The sequence below is a fragment of the Pholcus phalangioides genome, unplaced genomic scaffold (assembly GCF_987345545.1).
Source record: "Pholcus phalangioides strain wild (caught in Gottingen) unplaced genomic scaffold, Ppha-v1.0 ptg000007l_1, whole genome shotgun sequence".
Lineage (NCBI taxonomy): Eukaryota > Metazoa > Arthropoda > Arachnida > Araneae > Pholcidae > Pholcus > Pholcus phalangioides.
This window is the reverse complement of record NW_028301600.1, coordinates 39,532,175-39,548,048: the sequence shown is the minus strand read 5'-3', so window position 1 is coordinate 39,548,048 and position 15,874 is coordinate 39,532,175. Positions and strand designations below refer to the sequence as shown.

At 35.1% G+C, this 15,874-nt stretch overlaps 1 protein-coding gene across 2 annotated transcripts in view; it reads right to left on the bottom strand.

Annotated features, from left to right (window-relative positions):
- LOC149085266 (ankyrin repeat and BTB/POZ domain-containing protein 1-like) overlaps positions 1–15,555 on the bottom strand; it is a 103,434-nt gene extending 87,879 nt beyond the window's left edge. The window contains exons 1-4 of one of the 2 annotated variants that reach the window (XM_089233177.1): positions 15,414–15,555; positions 11,399–11,461; positions 7,799–7,854; positions 3,767–3,911 (exon numbers count right to left, since the gene is read on the bottom strand). In XM_089233177.1, the coding sequence (XP_089089303.1) occupies positions 3,767–3,911; positions 7,799–7,854; positions 11,399–11,461; positions 15,414–15,469 (320 nt within the window). In that variant the 5' untranslated portion in view covers positions 15,470–15,555. The remainder of the gene's footprint in view (positions 1–3,766; positions 3,912–7,798; positions 7,855–11,398; positions 11,462–15,413) is intronic. The other variant, XM_089233178.1, reaches the window with a different exon arrangement.
- Positions 15,556–15,874: the final 319 nt, after the last annotated feature.

Sequence of the window (15,874 nt, the reverse complement as noted above, 5' to 3'; positions counted from 1 at the left end):
TTCTTAGAAGATTTAGGACCTCCACGTCTTCCACTTGAATATCGTTGAGCGTTTTATTACCCCATGCAACACCCGTATATCGAATATCATTATCTCCATTAAAAACCGACGCGAAAAAGTCATTGAAAGCACTACACATGCCTACATTGCTCTCTACTTTTGAGCCTCCTATCGAGAGGGGGCCAACTGTCCCCTTACATCCATTATTGACGTATCGAAAAAATGATTTTGGGTCAGAGCCAATGTTATCTGCCAACCTAGATTCAACTTGCTTTTTACTATCCCTTATCGCTTTCTTCAACAGTCTTCTTTTATCAGTAAACAATGATAGGTCACCTCGTCCACTTTTATACTCTCTGAATGCTCTTTTCTTTTCAAGATAAAGGTTCCGCACGCTATCCGTGAACCATAGAGGGTGTGATGTACAAACACGCTTTTTTCGAACAAAGGGTATGACGTCGTGCAAAACAGAGGACAGCTTCGTACTAAATTCTTCCCATTGACTTACCACCCCTACTGATTCCAACCGGTCTTTGAAAACTTCCGCTAACCTTCTTCGCAAAACATCAAAGTTAGTTCTCCGAAAACAAGGAACCAATCTTTTGTTATCAACCTTACCCGAGGAAAAGTTACAGTGAAATCTGACGATACGATGATCACTGGAAGAAAACTCTTCCCCCACCGAAACATGTTCAACTAGATCCTCAGAACTAGTAAGAACTAAATCCAAAATAGCAGTACCCCTAGTGGCTTCTGATACATGCTGATACAAAAAATTTTCGAGCACCAACTTAAGAAAGTCTCTTTCATACTGATTTCCAGATGAAAGGTTCTCCCAATCAATACCCGGGTAATTGAAATCCCCTAGTATGAGAACCCTCTTTCGCTTACACATGTAGGAAATTTCATCGTGAAATTTCTTTAGTGATTACTGTTGGTTTTTAGAGACAACACAATATATAAGAGAAAGAAATGAATTATTTTTATAAAATACTGGAAAAATTGTTAAAAATTTTGTTTTATGTATATGTATGAGAAAAATTTTTTTTTGCTATTTCATATATGACAATGTATGAATATGATAGAACAACTATCACAATAAATGTATTATAATTTGTTATTAAGAATATGCCAATTATTTCCATTTTCAAGATATATTAGTTTTTCATAGTATATAGACATTTTAAAAAATGACCATCATACATACAGAAAAAACAGTACATGATGGAGATTTTGTACATTCATATTTGAATTCAACGCCCAAAATTAACCTAAAAAAACTTATTTTACTCATGTTAGAAAAAAAAGTAAAAAACTGTTGAGTGCCAAAAATATCAAGTGCCAAAAACAAATAAAACATTATTCCAAAAGAGTTATAGATATACTGCTCCAAAAATAACAAATCTATATCATACAATCAATCATACAAATAATAATATAAGATCCAATAACAATATCTTTATATACTTTATAAATACATCTAGTCTTATATTATAACAATATTACAACAATACAATATAACAACTCAGTGTTGACTTTTAATTTACTGTGTATAAATATAACAAAAATTTATAAACTTATGTATATTTTCCTTGTTTCAGTAACAAAATAATTAAATATATATATATATATACACTTTATGTGAAACAATTACCAACCTGTACAAACCACAATAATAAGGCTGTTACTGAACTAATATCACCAAGTAACCCTGCTGGAAGGACATTCAAGTCCCTTGAGGCCAATAGTGTGTGTATTATATGTTTGTGTGCAAACATTATTTTGTATACATATTTAGAGCCAACATATGAGTTTATTCCCTCCAATGTTTTCTTTCTCGCTCCTTCTTTCAATAAAACATATTTTTTCTTTCTCTATGCAGAAATTAAAAAAAAAAAGTCTTTTCATCAGAAACAGTATTCTGGAGAAAACAGAGGGAAAAATATTATTCTAGTTAGATTATTTTTCCATATGCCTTCACCTAAAAGATTACTTGCAAAAACAGGTTTTCGCGATTTACTAACAATAGTCAATGTGCCATATAGAGATAGGGGTTACGTGTATGAGTGAATATTTATCATTGGAGTAGGTAGTGATTTTCGGCCGAGGAACAATTTTTGTTATCATTTGTTTCTCATTTGAAAATAAGCTTTGTTTTTTTTAAACAAGAGGTTTTAAAAGTTCCTACATTAAGGACCGTTTATATAACATTGTATGTAAAACTGTTGCCTCAAAGCCATGGGTGTTTGAGCACTCCAGCATTTTTTGGCGTGCATCCGAGCACACCAAAAACTTTATTCCGAAATCCAAATTTTTACATGAAGCTCAGGCCAAGCACCAGTGCCCATGAGTCTAAAACACTTCTGATGCCCTTGAATCTGATTCCCTCCACCAACTGAGGTTTCAGATTCTAGTACCATGCATAAATCAGTGACGTGGAATGAAACATACATCAAACAAAAAATAAATAATGAAAAATTAATTGTTGTCAAAAAAGAACTATTGAGTATAATACAATGGACAAATAACTATATAATGCCAAATAAATAAACTGCCAGTGAACTATATAATATATAATCATTGTAGGCATATAAACTTGCATCAGGTCCATGAGCCCAAGCCAGGTGTGGATGCAGGATAATGTGTTGGGAAGAGTGACTTATTGTGTAAGTTCATCGAATCTTCCTGTATTTTATGAGAAAGGCCAATTTTTGTCATATTATTCGGATCTTGGGAGGGGCGATCACCCCCCCCCCCCCTAGATCCATGGTTTGCCCAAGCTCACTTAATATTTGCTACAATTTCTACCTACAGAAATATTGGATTCGCTCCCTCCTCAACATTTTTATATTTCAAATATTTTCAATAACTTCATGTCTTTGCATATTGTATTTTATGTACTTGATACAACTCTTCAAGCAAAAACAAGCGGATGAAAATGGTGGGGGGGGGGGGGGAAATATTTCAAGTGAAAAACGTGTTCTATGAATCTATTCACACAAAAAATTCTCAAGGTAACTTTCTTATCTCAAATCGGCACACACATTTTGCAAGAGAAAGGATGGCGTTTTGTATCTATTCCATAGAACTTCGACATAATATTACGCCAGAACCACTGGATGGGTTAAAACATTGATTATCTCCTAAAAAAGTGGTCTGAAATCTCCTGATCAAAGCCGCCACCAAAGTTGCTGTCTGGCAGTCCAATGATTAGGGAGCTAGCTTCTGACTGTGCAGGTCTGGGTTAAAATCCTGGTTTGGGCATGGATGTCTACTAACGAATTCTCCGGACAGATCATAAAGATCTCTTGGGAATACGTGATGATCATTTAAAAAAAACCATCTTTTTCCCGGGTGTTGCAAACTCATAAAATGTTTTTCAAGATCGCATTGAAATAAACTTATGATTTATTTTTTCATTAATTTCATATTTGGAATAACTATTTCCACCTGTAAAACAGTTTAACTGTGAGAAATTTTTTTTTAATTTTGTTTTTAGGATTTTGAACGCACTATTTCTAGTGTTTTTGTATATGATTGAACACATTCTGCTAGAGGTAGTAGTACTTAACAAATCTTACACTGAAATTGCAAAAATTGATACTTAAACACATTTCATTCACAAAAGTCAATGTGTGAAAAAAATAAAATTAAAGAAAATTATATAGTAGAAAATTGAACAAATTATTTCCAGAGAATGAACAAATTATTTCCTGAGAATGAATAAATTATTTCCAGAGAATGAATAAATTATTTCAAAACTCACTTTCTTAAAAACTCATCAAAACTGTGCCTTTTCATAGTTTTAGATGTAATAACTTTTGCATTCCTCAAGACACTTCTAATTTGAGAATTCAAAGCACCATACAGACACCTTTCTCCATCAAAAGTATTTGCTTCACATCGAGCACCTGTGAATAAACTCACATTTAACTTATACACACCTTGACTAACCAAGCACATTTTTGTACCTACAACTGAAAAAAAACAAAAAAAATTTATAACTTCAAAAACAAATTTAACAAAATAATAGAAATTAATCGAGTTTGAGACTAAAGAACATATGAAAAATCAAGATCAAACTAATCACACTAACTTTTTTAAAATATAAAATGGATTCAAAAATGAAATATATATATTTTTTAATGTGACTTATACAATCCTTTTTATTAACCCTTTAATTGGCAAGCATGTGGAATATCCAGGGGAGAAAAATTTTGAGGGGTTATATTAAACAAATGAGGCACCCTGAATGCTATTACATGACAAAAAAAAATTTATTGTCAATATTAAAAAAAATATGGGATTTTGCACTTCGGGGGATGTTGGGAAGTTATACACCATATTTATAAGATTTACGTATATATGAATAGTTTAAAAATGCCATTTATTGTTTACCAACATACTATTCTATCATTGTCGAAGAATGCACAGCGATGTCTCCTCTACACTTGGGTATTTCCCTTAAAAATGCAAGGGTAAAAAATCATTCTTGCTTGACTCGTCAAGAAATGGGAGACATATATACCTATTAGTCATTCCACTGGTATTATCAAAACTTCATGAACAGCTTACAGGTAAAAATTGAATATTTAGGAGTTGTTTAGAAGCATCAATGCAAAAACAAGCTCAAAATATACAATGCCTTTATCTGAAAAATATAAGAACCTCATGTTGCTTTTGAGAGCAACACTGTCAAACAAAGGGTTAAACATTGAGCTTATACTGTATTATTGGAGGGATAATGACATCAGCTGTCTCTGCCTCAGCAGTGCTGAGAACAGTATCCTAAACATCATTCATCTGAAGATCACGTGACATGTTTACTGTCAGCACAATCCCTGTTATTTTCTTATGGCATCCATGGGAGTTTAAAGGGAAATGAGGAAGGAAGGAATTGTTTATTTTTTCAAAGATTGTGATTATTATTCCAGCATTAATGAAAGAAATATGTAGGTCATCTAGAAAGTAATGAGCGTTTCCTCATTCCCACCACACACGTCATGCGATCTTCGTCATTCGAGGTTGATCAGTTTCCCCAGCTGTTCTCTTTAGTTTTCTGTGTATTGATTTCAAAATTTTATTTTTGTGAATTTTGAGCTAATTTAAAATGAAATGTCTGATTAAAAATCCCTCCAACTGAGAAGTGTGGGGAATTATACGAATGCCATCAACTTAATGCAGCAAAGCATCTATAATGAGTGATGGGTGTCTGATGTGAGTATCGTCATGCATATTAGTTCATTTTTCATTAAAAATTACACACCCCTTTTTCTCACATTTCTTCTATTCATTATTGTATCAGAGTACACATGATTCACTTTTTGAACATTAAGGAATCAAATAATTTCCTGCACTTCACAGTCGGCAGTATTTTTAATCACAGTTTATTTTAAATTAGCACAAAATCCACAAAAACTAGCTTTTGTGACCAATACTCACGGAAAACTAAAACAAATATATGTAGGAAGACGTCACTCTCCCCTGTTAATATAACAGATTTGGAAAACTGGCTGAATGAAAAGATATCAGTGTTTCAGGGAAGGAAAATTCATCTCTGCCCTCATGGGGACTCAAACCCTGGTCTCTTGTTTGCCGGATGAGTGCTCTACCAACTAAGCTATGAAGACAGATAGAGTTCACCCAACACCACCTAGAGAATAAGGCCTCCGCAAGAAGCTCATGATGTCACTAAGATTGGCCTTCTCACCTATAGCCATTGGATGTAGCAGGCAGACACATGTGCCATCTTAACCCTTTTGTAGCATATCGAATGGCTATAGGTGAGATGGCCTACCTCAATGAAGTCACAAGCTTCATGCTGAGAATTTCTTCTCTAGGTGCTGTTGGTTCACCTCCCTTAGAGCGTAACTTCCTATGTATACATCGCCATCTGGTGGATCCTGATGTCATTTGTGAGCTATGTTTCAGAATGTTGCCGCCGTCTATTGCATGGAGCCATTAAGCATATACATATGTGCCAAGGGGGGGGGGTGAACTCTATCTGTCTTCACAGCTTAGTTGGTAGAGCACTCGTCCAGCAAACAAGAGGCTGGGGTTCGAGTCCCAGTGAGGGTAGAGATGAATTTTCCTTCCCTTAAACACCAATATCTCTTCATTCAGCCACTTTTCCAAATCTTTTGTATAAAGCAAATAGTCGGGTAAACTGGATGACTTTGAATGGTGACAATTGCATGCCCTGTGCAGCGGGAATGCGCAATTGGTTGTTACTTTCTGGATGACCTTCGTAATTCCAGCATTAATGAAAGAGATAATTCCACAATTAATGAAAGAGATAATTCCACAATTAATGAAAGAGATGATTCCATAATTAATGAAAGAGATAATTCCATAATTAATAAAATAAATAATTCCAGCATTAATGAAAGAGATAATTCCAGCATTAATGAAAGAGATAATTCCATAATTAATAAAATAAATAATTCCAGCATTAATGAAAGAAATAACTTTAGCATTAATGAGAGATAATTCTCTAGAATTGATGAAAAAACAATTCCAGAATTAATGAAAGAAAAATTCTAAAATTAATGAAAGAAAAATTCTAAAATTAATGAAAGAAAAATTCTAAAATTAATGAAAGAAAAATTCTAAAATTAATGAAAGAAAAATTCTAAAATTAATGAAAGAAAAATTCTAAAATTAATGAAAGAGATACTTCCAGAATTAATGAAAATTATCCCAGCATTAATGAAGTAAATAAATCCAGAATTAATGCAAGAAATAATATAACCTTTTTAATATCTAAGGTTCTCTATCGTTTTTTAATCTTTAGAAGACAATCAATTGCAATCTTTAGAGCAGCGATCTTCAACCTGTTGCTCCTCTAAGCACCAAGGGTGCTCAATGCTTGTGTCCCATTGCATGCTCGCGAGCACTCTATCAATGTTTCAATTTAACATCCTGTAAAAATATGTGTGGCGCATTCAAGGATTACAATTAATGCAGATTTTAGGCATAAATCTATCAAAGTTGGCGTAAGGGATGCTCTTCATTTGACGATGGGTATAGGCAGTGCTCGCGACTTAAGAAAGGTTCAAGACCCACGCTTTAGAGATTGGAACCACATTTCAATGGGAAAATTGCGTGGCACGAACTGTGTATTATCACATGATATCCTTGAATTCCATGTTTCTGCCATCATGGTGGCTCTTTTCTCCTTTTAGTAATATAAGCTCAATAGGGCAAAATGCTAAATGATTACTGTCTGTCCAAGAAGTTTCTTTTCTTTTTGTATCAAAATATCCAAATAATGGGATGAGGAATAAATATGTTGACAAACTTTGCTTGTCAAGTGCTCATAATTTTTTACCTGAGGATTTGAATAACCAAAAAAGAATAAGTTGCCAGACAAATTTCTTAAGAGCCAAACATTTTTTTCAGAGGGAAAAGATCTAAAAAGTGACTTTTTTTTTTTTACTTTTCTGGGACTTGTGACCTCTTTTCCTGTTAGTATACAAGCTAAGATAAATTCCAGAAATTTGTTTTCCTGAGCTACAGTCAGGGCCGTCTTAAGAGCATCATGGGGGCCCCTGACCAAGTGATTTTTCTGATGCCCTACCTAGCAAATTCTCGAAAAATTCTACTTCTCATTTTTCTGAAGTTTTCTCTTGAGGCCCCTGGGCTGTGCCTGGGTGGGCCCATGCGTTAAGACAGCAATGGCTTCAGTTTAGTAATCACAGACAAAGTTTTAGGCACCATGGTGACCTGATACCTAGGATTTGTCAAGCCTTGATATACTTTAAAGAAATAACATGAAAGTGAAAGGAAATAAATGTACCATTTTGTAGAAGATACTCAACAACATCAAGGTGCCCACATAAACAAGCATAATACCTACAAAAAAAAGTATAATGTTAATAAAATGTAACGATCTGAATAAATTCTGTTTGTTTATTCATGATGCACATTTACTACTTCCATCAACATTTTCGGATGACATTCACTTCCTTGATTTTATAGCTACACTAAGAGAAACTTAATGCAGAAAAAAGATAAGAAAAGATGGTCTTAATTATTTTCTATAAAAATGAATAAATAACTACACTGCTCAAAACAATTAGGGGAGCAAGCAAAAAAGTGAAGAAAACCGTGCGAGACAGCCACGTATTGGCATACAATGGATAGTACACGCGTATCAATGCGCAATACAGAAAAAAGACGTAAAAAAATTTGGAATTAAGCTTTAATTCTTTGAAAATATGGAAAAAACATGAAAAGATGATTTAGGGCAACAATTTGGTTACATGTAAACGATAAAAAAAAGTACTGTTTAGACATGATGCATGAGTTTTAATAGGGCGTGTGGTCTCCTCGAACAGCTAAGACTGCTGCACACCTGTTTGCCATGGATGCGATGAGGTTATCGATCAGACTTTAGGGAATACTGTTTCACTCCTCAAGAAGTGCAATCTGCAAGTCTCGGACAGTAACAGGCAGCCTTGGTCGCGCAGCAATGCGTCGTCCGAGCATGTCCCAAACATGCTCGATTGCAGGATTCAGGTCAGAAGGGCACGCTGGCCATTCCATACGCTGTATTGTTTTAGCTTCAAGCATGTTCTCCACCAGACGAGCTCTCTATGCGGTCGGGCATTATCATCCTGGAAAACAAAGGAATCTCCAATGGCTCCAGCGTAAGGGATGACATGAGGTCGCAGTATCTCGTCTGCATACCTTCGGGCTGTCAAAGTGCCATTCCGAATGATATGCAGGTCCGTACGTCCGCCTATGCTGATTCCACCCCATACCATCCAACCAGCTCATCTGTATTGTGACCTTTCATGAACGAATGCGGGTTATTTTGAGTGCCCCTGTCCCTCCATACCAGAACACGTCGGGTGTCACACTCCAGACTGAATCTGGACTCGTCTGTAAACAGCACTTGGCTCCAATCATGTTGCTCCCAATCTCGATGTTCAGCAGACCATCTTCTTCGGGCCGCACGGTGGCGTGGGGTCAACGGAATGCAGACCATTGGCCTATGTGCATAGAGCCCTCCCTCATGAAGCCAGTTACTGTTTGGCTGGACACCCTTCATCCTGTTGCCAAGAGCAACCGTCTTTGCAGCTGCGTAGCATTCTCTGTTCTGTTAACCGTATATACCGGTCATCAGTTGCTGTAGTGGCGCGTGGCCGACCTTGCCCTGGTCGACGTCTAACATTTCCTGTTTCTTGGAATCGATTCCACAGCCTTGCAACAACACTTCTGGCGACTCCAACAGCATCCGCGACACTACGTTGTGTTTGCCCGGATTCCAGTCTGCCTATAACATGCCATGCCATGGATTCCGGTAAATCACGTTGTTGAGACATCCTCAAGTCACTTTGTCTCAAAAAAAAAATACTGCGCAATCGAATTTCACAGTTAAGGCAGTAAAACAGACGTTTCTCCAACATCCCGATTTCTGCCCTTATCTCCTTTTTCTGGTTTTTGACGTCATGAACTTTGATTTGCATATGAAGTTTTCTTCTTCCGTTTCCTGCTAGGCTTTAAATTATGGATGATTCATTTTATGTTACTTACCGGTATACATCTTTGCGTAATTTTGTTAAAACCATGTCCTCCCCTAATTGTTTTGAGCAGTGTAGTTAGACTACCATATTGTCGGGCTACTGTATATGAAAATTTTTTAAGATTGATAAATCAGTTTTATATACAGTAAATGCTATAGCAATGATGATGAATAAATTTAATTTCACTGAAGGCAAAAAAAAAGAAATTATCTCCAGGATTTTGTTACAAGATAAATATTACAATCACTTTTCCACAATGCAAAAATATTTTATAGAACAGCAGATGACATGTATAATTTGTGGATCAAATCCAAATTGAAATTTCTCAGATTCTATTTTTGCTGAATTACTTCTTTAGGGGTGGAGGGAGCACAAATATGTATGAACAACACATATGAATAATGTAAAAATATAACTGATTTACTTAAATTGATACAGAGTTCAATGATGTTTGCAGTTTATCTAATCCTATTTCTCATATATGCAGTATAACATATTCATGTTCACATTCTATGTAATATTTTAAAATGAAATATTTTATAAATTTTTTTGTGAGCTGGCTCAACTCCTTGAATGGGACAGATTCACCTCTAAGGCCAGATTTTTAGCATCCATGCTTATACTTCACAGTTTAAGTCACAAAGGCTGTTCTCTTCCATCCGTGGTGTTTCAGGTATATACGGAAAAGCCTGAAAAGGCATTGATACATATGAGTGGAGGTATGGTAGTAATGCTTCCCCCCTCCAACATCACGGATGGGTTTTTTTTTGGACTACCTAACATATATGCAAAAATCCATACTGACATCATCATCATTGTGCCCCACATTTTCAAGTCTATCTCTGCTCATGCACATGCAGCAGCTCTACTGTACAGTGATACTCTGCTAACAATTTTTCAGCTAATGAAGATTTTTTTCCATGAAATTTCTACCTCAGCTAATGAAGATTTTTTTCCATAAAATTTCTACCTCAGCTAATGAATAAAAATTTTGGCTAACAAAGATTTTAGTTGACATGGATGCACATGAATACATAGCAAACTATGTTGGAACTGAATTTGCTCAAAATTTTCATAAGTATAACTGTCTTTAGAACCTGATTAATTTTTATCGGCATCAGAATCACTTCCGATTTTTCTTCCAGAAAGCTTTTATCATTTCATGCATAGCTGAAGATACAGGGGGGTATTCTTCCAAGCATCAATGACAGAGCAGACTGATTTAATGTACGTGCACATATATGAAGAATTGACATCGTCATTATTGTGTCCCCCAGCCTTTCAAGTCTGTCTCCGCCTACAATTTTGTGTAAAATAAATGATTAATCAAAGTAAAAAAAATGCATTAAAAAATAGAGCCTAGACTTGAATAATCTTATTGCCCTTGTTCTTTTGGTGCAAGACTTTTAGTATCAAACTGAATGGTCTCGACATTTTAGGAGACTATCTGTTCTATCTGCATATATGAGACATATATATGAGCTGATCGCATCACATATGGCCTATACATACCTACAAACCTGACTGGGTTGTGTAAATAACATAAAACAAAAAGATCTTTTGTTTCTCAACTTCATGTAAATTCTCTTTCATCCAAATGTGAAGCTGTTCATTTTACCAGTTAGTTTTTTTACAGTGCTTCTTTGGTGTTTCAAAAAACTTATCTTTAAATTTTGAGCCATACCTGAAAATGAATTAACTGATTTTCCATAGAAACCTATGAGAAATTGCATTTCAGCTAATGAAGATTTTGCCTAACAAATTATCTTTATCAGCCGAGATATGACAGCAATTATAATACTCTGGGAAATAATAGACATTACGAAAATACAACTTAAATAAAGCCATCAACAATATATTTTACTTACAATGGGGTGCTATCCCAATTGTCTCGTATATTCAGTTCAACATCTTTACATTCAACTAAATACCTAATGAAAAAAAATTGGTTCAAGTTTTATGTGCACGCATTATTAGTCATTGGAAATTCACAGAATACTTTTAAAACTACTTGAAAATTATCAATGAAATATTTAATATTATATGAAAAAATTCAAAGAAACAGATTTGTATAAATTTAAAAAAAAACATTTCATCATATACAGGAGCCTACTTCATGTGAACAAAATTCTAGAGCACAGATTTCTAAAAACTGTATGCTGCAGCACTTTATAGTGCCATGAATTCAAAAAGGGATGTCACAAGACATTTCCAGGATAAAAATACAATAAAACCAGTAAAAGTTAGCCAACTTTGGTGCAACAACGTTCTAGTCAACTTGGACAGGTGGTCAAAACTTACAAAGATCAGTCCTGTCAATACTAAAAACTATAAATAAAGTGGCATAATACAGAAAAAACTTTTTTTTTAGGACATCAGCAGCAGAGATGCCATTGATGTGTTATAACGCATCAAATACCCGGAATTTTAGAAAAGGATGCATAAAAATTTTGTTTATGCGTCCTCAGCGACGCATTTTTTCCTAGTTATAAGAAAAAAGTAAAGAAAACCTCCCAAACATTTTCCCTTTCTTTTTTTTTCTTTTTACCGTCTATCATGATCACGTGACCTTGAAAAAGTGGTTTTACTACTTTGTACACTGTACTGTATTGATATACATGCGGGTTGTTGACGAATAAAATGAGAGAGATCTAGTTGCTTCCCTGAATTAGAGGCCGTGTAATTGCCAAATTTTGGAGTTTTTAATCCCCTGCAGATTTTCTCCCTTCCGGTCACATACTGGAAATTACGGTACTTTCGCAGCTATCTGCCAGCATTCAAAGACAGCGTCTAATACCCCGTAAATTCGCCTTGCTTTTACAATATTGCGAATGCGCATTTTTTATTTTTAAACCATAAAGGATTGGAACGCCTATTCAAATTGTAAAACTTTCCCAATTCCGTGGAAAAAAACCGAATCTGTAAAAACTCTACCTTGAATATATACAGTTTTGTCATTTAGCTGCTATATGTGGTAGTCACCGTTTCACATCGCGAAAATCACAGATGTGTACGCAGAATCGGCTTTTGAAGGGGCACAAGGATCTAATTCTTCAAAGAAAGTTTGGGTCACTCACTCGAAAACAATTTCAAATTAACAGATAGTATAAAAGAAATTATTTTATTACAAAAGAAATTATTTTATTACAAAAGAAATTATTTTATTCCAATATTTTAATTCTCTCAAAAATATTTTTAATTTTTAATCTTCGGGAAGGGGGAAGGCCCTTATAATCCCCCTCCCCCCAATTTTGATTTTGGTGAAAATCCGGGTTTGCAACTAACGATTGCACAATGGTAATTGGCTAAAAATGTGATTTTGTAAGGTTTTGAAATTTTGAGTTGGCTATTCCTTTGAAAAACTTCTGGTTGCCATGGCAATCACACAGACCAACAACACACACAAATATGTATACATTAAATTTCAAATGCACGCATTACCAGTTTGGAGGATGCAGGGTCGCAACTGGGAGGGGGGAAAGGGACAGGCGGGTCTAGTGTCCCAGGCTCTGGATTAGAGGGGGCCACCAAATTCACCCTTTATAACTGCTTCTTCTACATTACATGGGTGTGCCAAAATGTGTGCTTGCCCCATTTGAGAAAGTATCTAGTTGCTGCCCTAGATAGATGGCACCACCTACTGAACACAAAACACGCCAAATGCTGGCCACACACACATAAGCACACTTAAGTTTCTTCAACACAAATCTGACATAGCTCCCATATTCAGGTGTGAAAATATGTGGCAGTTAAAAGGTGACAGATCAGAGTGGTGGACCATCAGAGAGGAAAAATAAAATAATTTTACCAGGAAAACCAAAGTATGAATAGGGAATCAGAAAATAAGTGTCAGAGAGAAAAAATTGAAAATTTGCTTTAAATTTAATCAGAAGATATTGAAAGCGCTAAGATTTTTTTAACGAAATGTAGAATCAATCAGAAGGGACTTTATAGATTGATTTATTAGTAGACATATATAAATGAGTGCCTCCAACTGTTAATTAAAGTGGGATCCTGCTTATATAACGTTTTTCAAAAAACCGTTATAAAAACATTGTAAATAGGAAAACACTTTAAGTAACTCTCATTAAGATTTCCCATTTATTGTTAGGACCACGAAAATAAGTTGTACTAAGTGGAAAAAAGTTCTAAATGGGAGAAACGTTATAAGTGGGATCAACTGTATATTTGTTTCAGATTTATTACATGTGCGGAATTCCATACGTTAAATTCTCAGTGCTAATGAGCTTCTTTGCAAGCTTTTCCTACTAGTAGACAATGAAAGTAAATGAACCTTTGGATAGAACATATGTTTTTAGAAATGAATTATACTTGATTCACAGATACCTTCTTCTCCTACCCAGAACATGACCCACCGCTCAGTCTCAACGAAGAAATATAAGCAGGTGATCAAAGCATAGGCGGAGATTGACTTGGAAGTCTGGGGGGGGGGCAAGGTCATTATTGCTGGGGGGGGGAGGGGCACGATGATGATGATGTCATTTCATACATACATTAGATCAGTCGACTCAACCTTTGACGCTGGGGGGCAATAACCCTCCCCCCCCCATATCTCCGCCCATGGATCAAAGACCTGGGGCATGCTGAAAGAAAGTTCATGGAGAGATACCAGTGAATTATGGGGAGTGGGAGGGTGGGGGGAGAGTCATAATTTTTTTCAAGATAAATTTTTTTTGAGAGGGACCCTCTTTCACTCAGAAAGGACCCAGGTTTATCGAATAACCTAGGTCCCGGGACCCAGGTAAATTAGACTACAGCAGCATATCTGAGCGGGACACAAAAATTCTACTATTAATGTAGGGTGACAATTAAGCAAGGGTTTAAAATGCATACTTTGATAAGAATGAGGAAAATTATTATGACTGTAAAACAGAGGTGACCGCATCTGAGTGCTGATCATTAACTGGGGTTTTACTGTAATAGAAGAAATTATGTACAATTCTACATTTTGATTGAATTTAAACCCTACACACCATTACATATTTTTTATGAATGAAATATTTTTAACACCCTCTGTATTGTACATATGTTGAAAATTTTGTAAACAAAAAATATCTGGCTGCTTGCATGATACAAAGTGCAGCTAATCAATAGCAGAGTAAAATGCTTCAAAAAACCCTTTCAATTCCATAGTTTTATATTTCTTGAGAAAGTAATAAAAACGACTTTCTCTTCAAGTAAATTCAGGGGATTACAATAGCGGTCAACCTATAAAAGCGCTTTTGTATTGGATTGATAGTTAAAATTACGTATACGGGTGGTCAATATGCAATATAGGCATGTGAACGAGTTAGGTTTTGTCTCATGTTATTACAGAGGTTATTGAAGTATTCGGTTATATGAAAAATGGTTCAAATTAGACAGTTGGACAACTTACCAAGTTTTATTATGTATGGAAGAAGCAATCAAGAGTGATTCCCAACCAGCGTGTCGCGGCACCTCAGACCGATCAGGGGGTGCCACGATTTCTTTCTTAAAATTTTCCCAAGGGTGCTATGAACGTAAAACGTTTAGGCCCCCGGTTATATACATAACGTATATACATAACTATATACGTAAATAACGTAACTATATACATAAACCATGGACACATTCGACTATTTATTTCTTTAAATTATACGACCTTTAAGACACATTATGATTTATTCAAGTGTACATTTTATATGAGTGATGATACAAATTCCCATTTTCGATAGTTGAGTATAAAACTAAGATAATAATCTTTTCTTTAAATATTATTTTTGTTATTGTTTATTTTACTCCCGTGGCAATCATTAATTTCTGTTTTCATTGCATACTTTTCAGTTAACTTGAAAATAAATTATTTATGAGGTGATTGTAAGAGATTTGCGAATTTCTCACTTTATTCTAGGTAAATCACCACTTCGACAACATAGAAAAAGTTCTTTGTTGTCCATTTTTTTTTTTGAAAAACAACGAAAAAGAAACTTATTATGTTTGTAAACAAAACGGATGATTTCCCTTCTTCGAATTCCAATTCTAATTATACAGGGTTCTTAGCAGCCTGGCTATTCCCCCTGATTGTTATTCTTTTAGACTGAAAGGAGGGGAAGAGCAAAAACACAGAAAAAACATCTAAGATAGAGAGACAAAAACAAAAATGGCAAAATACAAACAATATCAAAATACAAAGCAAGATAGAGAGACAAAAACAAAAATGGCAAAATACAAACAATATCAAAATACAAAGCAAGATATACAAAAAGGCAATAGATTGGATTAAAGGAAAAAAGGTGATTCTTCAGGTCTGGGGGACGATGCTAGACCACTTTAAATGAGAATTATGACATGTTGTCCCTAAT